General features: G+C 31.9%; 1 protein-coding gene across 1 annotated transcript; it reads right to left on the reverse strand.

Moving 5' to 3' along the window:
- Window positions 1-1,462: 1,462 nt before the first annotated feature.
- Window positions 1,463-2,251, reverse strand: LOC122272134 (general transcription factor II-I repeat domain-containing protein 2B-like). The gene has a single exon (XM_043055300.1). It carries the CDS (start codon window positions 2,249-2,251, stop codon window positions 1,463-1,465), a length of 789 nt encoding a protein of 262 aa, XP_042911234.1.
- Window positions 2,252-3,443: the final 1,192 nt, after the last annotated feature.

Consider the following 3,443-nt stretch of genomic DNA (forward strand, 5'->3'; position numbering starts at 1 on the left):
TTCTAGGCATAAGACTATGTGGCAGCAAAAATTGCTAATAATTTGTTTCCTCTACTAATAGTTTTTGCTAATTTGAATCACAGAGGAAAAAATCAACTTTGCAGCAAAATAACTCAAAATCTAATGACGGAATACAATTTATTTTTCCTTCAATTATTTTTGAACATTTTCTCGAAGTATGAAAAATTTAATACTGATTCATATAGTTAAAAACAATAAAAAATTTTTTAAAATAATACAAATCAAGTTGGTTAGGAATAGAGATTACCTAATTTCTGAATGTAAATATTCAGAAGGCAATAATTTGGCTGCAACTTTTAAGCGGAAAAGAAAAAGAATTTATGTTAGTATATGCAAATAAAGTAAAGCTAGATAAACAAAAATAGATTTGTTATGAATAAAAAAAAAAATTAAAAATATATATTTTGCATATGTCAATTCTAAATGTTATATACTAGGGTGGAACAAAAAGAAAAATGGAAACCTTTTTTCCCCTCAATAAACTGATTCAAACTTTGGTGAAATTGAGGCAGAATAATATATTAAATTATATTTTCTACGGATATTCTTTTTAAAAATCTTAAATGCTACAACAAGCTTATCAACTAAACATTTCCGCAATATAACAATCAACTTAGAAAACATTTTAAATACATTAAATTCAATGAAAAAAATGTAAGCAATCTCATAACAAAAAGCGCAATAAACATTTAAATAAATATTTATTAAAAAAAAGAGCATTTGATTTAAATGATTGACTTTTTTAAAGAAAATCGGTTGATTTAAATTCAAATTTAAACCGACAAATTATAATTTTTTTTAAAATAATTTCAATTCAATTATTTGAATAATTTGAATCGCGACAGTTCGATCATTTAATGGACAGATTTAAATTAAGATGATTTAACCCAGGGGTCTCCAAACTACGGCCCGAGGGTCACATCCGGCCCGCGGACAGATTTTGTCCGGCCCGCGGAGAGCTAGCATACTTGAAAACTCCTTTTAGAGAACATATTTTTTAAAGCAAATTAAATTTAGTTTACTGAAGTGTTCTAATTTTATGTTGTATTAATATTACATTAATATGACATCTACATTGATATGGTCATGGGCTAACTACTCATAACATTGTTGTAGGCTTATTGTTATTGTTTTTGTGATAAGTTGGATAAAGAAACACAGAATTGTAATGAGTAAAGACATGTATAATATGCAGAAAATTTAACTTCAGTATAGAATAACTAACAAATTATTGAAATGAATCCAACTAACATTTTATACATTTTAAATAAAAACATAACTTATAACAAGCATAATGATATATGAAATACTAATGAAATTTATGTAATTGAGATTTTCCACCGACAATAGTTTGTAGTTGTGGACTAATTTTACTTGTACCAATTATTAAAAGAGATTTAAGATGCTCATCAGTTAAATTAGATCTGTAAACATTTTTTGTTTACTTCATTTTGGAGAAGGTCTTCTCACACAGATAAATATTACCAAAAACAGAAAACAGCCCACGAGCAAATTTATGCAAATTATCAAATTGTGTCAGTGGAAGACTCTTATAAAATTCCAACAAAGATGAGTTTTGATATTTGTTCTTAATTATATCACTGCACTGTAGATCAATCATTTCCATTTGAAGTTCCGGGGCTAGGGTTTCAATGTCAGTATCAAAAGGATTCTGAAAAATCTTAATTTGATTCGCAATGGCATCAAAGTCCGAGAAACGAGTATCAAAATTTATTTTCAAAGCACTCAAAGTTTCGATTGCAAAATCGATAGGAAACTCAGTCTCAGTGGTGTGGCTGAATATTTCACATGTTTTAAAATGTGAAAAACATTTACTTCGTAGTTGTGATTGAAACAGTATCAATTTCTTCCGGAATGATTTGATATTAGTGTATAAATCAGGAAGATGCTGGTTTTCTCCTTGCAATCTCAAATTCAGTTCGTTCACATGTTTTGTCAAATCAACATAGAATGCTAACTTCCACAGCCATGCGTTGTTTTGTAATGCAGTAAGAGGACGATGCTTTTCATTCAAAAAAATTTCGATCACTGCTCGAAGTTTAAAAAAGCGCTGAAGAACTTTTCCACAACTAAGCCAACGTACGGCAGTATGATAAGGTAAGTCATTTTCTCCAATCTCTGCAATAAATTGTCGGAACTGTCGGTGATTCAGCCCAAAAGATCTGATAAAATTAACAGTTGATATGACTGGTTTCAGAACTTCAGCCATATCCAAACATTTTTCCGCACAAAGACTGTTGATGAATGATACAATGTAAGACTAATGGTTTTGAACCACCGTCATTTTCTACAGCCTTTGACACAAGAGCGACCACTCCTTTATCTTTCCCACTCATGTTTTTGCCTCTATCAGTTGTAATACATTTCAAGTTTTCCATCGAAGGTTCTTTTGATTAATGACCATTTCAACTCCTTTAAAAATATCTGTACCAGTAGTTGTGCCATGAATACTATACATATCAAGAAGTTCTTCATGCACTTCATAGCTTTTATCTACTCCTCGAATATAAATCCTGCACCTGAGCAGTATCTGACACATCCGTTGACTCATCCAAGGCCAAAGAAAACCACTCAACATGTCCATTTTTGTCGAACAGTTGAGAGGATATATTTTCAGCGATGTTTTCTACCCTTCGAGCCACAGTGTTTGCTGACATACTGACACTTTTTAATAAATTTACCTTTTCAGGGCACATTTCTTCGGCTACTGCAATTATGCATTCTTTGATCATTTCTCCATCGGTGAATGGTTTTCCACGTTTTGCAATTTCAAGAGCCACACGAAAGCTAGCTCGAGTTGCAGCCTCTTGTTCAGTTTTGAGTTTTGTAAATGAAGATTGCTGCGATTTCAATCCGCGCTTCATAGCTTAGAATTTTTCTATCCGCAAACTTCCTGTATACTTTGAGTAATTTTGAAAATGTTTCGTTTCATAATGACGTTTAATGTTATATTCCTTGAGAACTGCTATGCTTTCATTGCAAATCAAACATAGCGCCTTGTTACTGGACTCAATTACGAAATACCGAATGTTCCACTGATCTTTGAATTTTCTGCATTCACTATCAATTTTTCGCTTTTTTTCCATACTATTAAATCACACACAAAAGTAACAATTCAAATCAAAATACTGTTACAAAGATGTCTTAAACTTAAACACGCACAAACACGTTTTAAGGAGGTACGCACTATTTTATTTCACAACAGTGTCATAGGAACTGACTTGTCGTTGCGCCACTAGCCTTCTTATATATTCCAATTACTGCCATCTAGAAGTGAGTGGAAGACATCAGAACTTTCTCGAACCAAAGAGATTATTCTGTACGTGCTATTAGCGCCATCTGTTAGCGATAGAAGGTACTACCTATTTCCGCTTGTGTCCACCAGATGTCGTGTCACGCTA

The sequence above is a fragment of the Parasteatoda tepidariorum genome, chromosome 9 (assembly GCF_043381705.1).
Source record: "Parasteatoda tepidariorum isolate YZ-2023 chromosome 9, CAS_Ptep_4.0, whole genome shotgun sequence".
Taxonomy (NCBI): domain Eukaryota; kingdom Metazoa; phylum Arthropoda; class Arachnida; order Araneae; family Theridiidae; genus Parasteatoda; species Parasteatoda tepidariorum.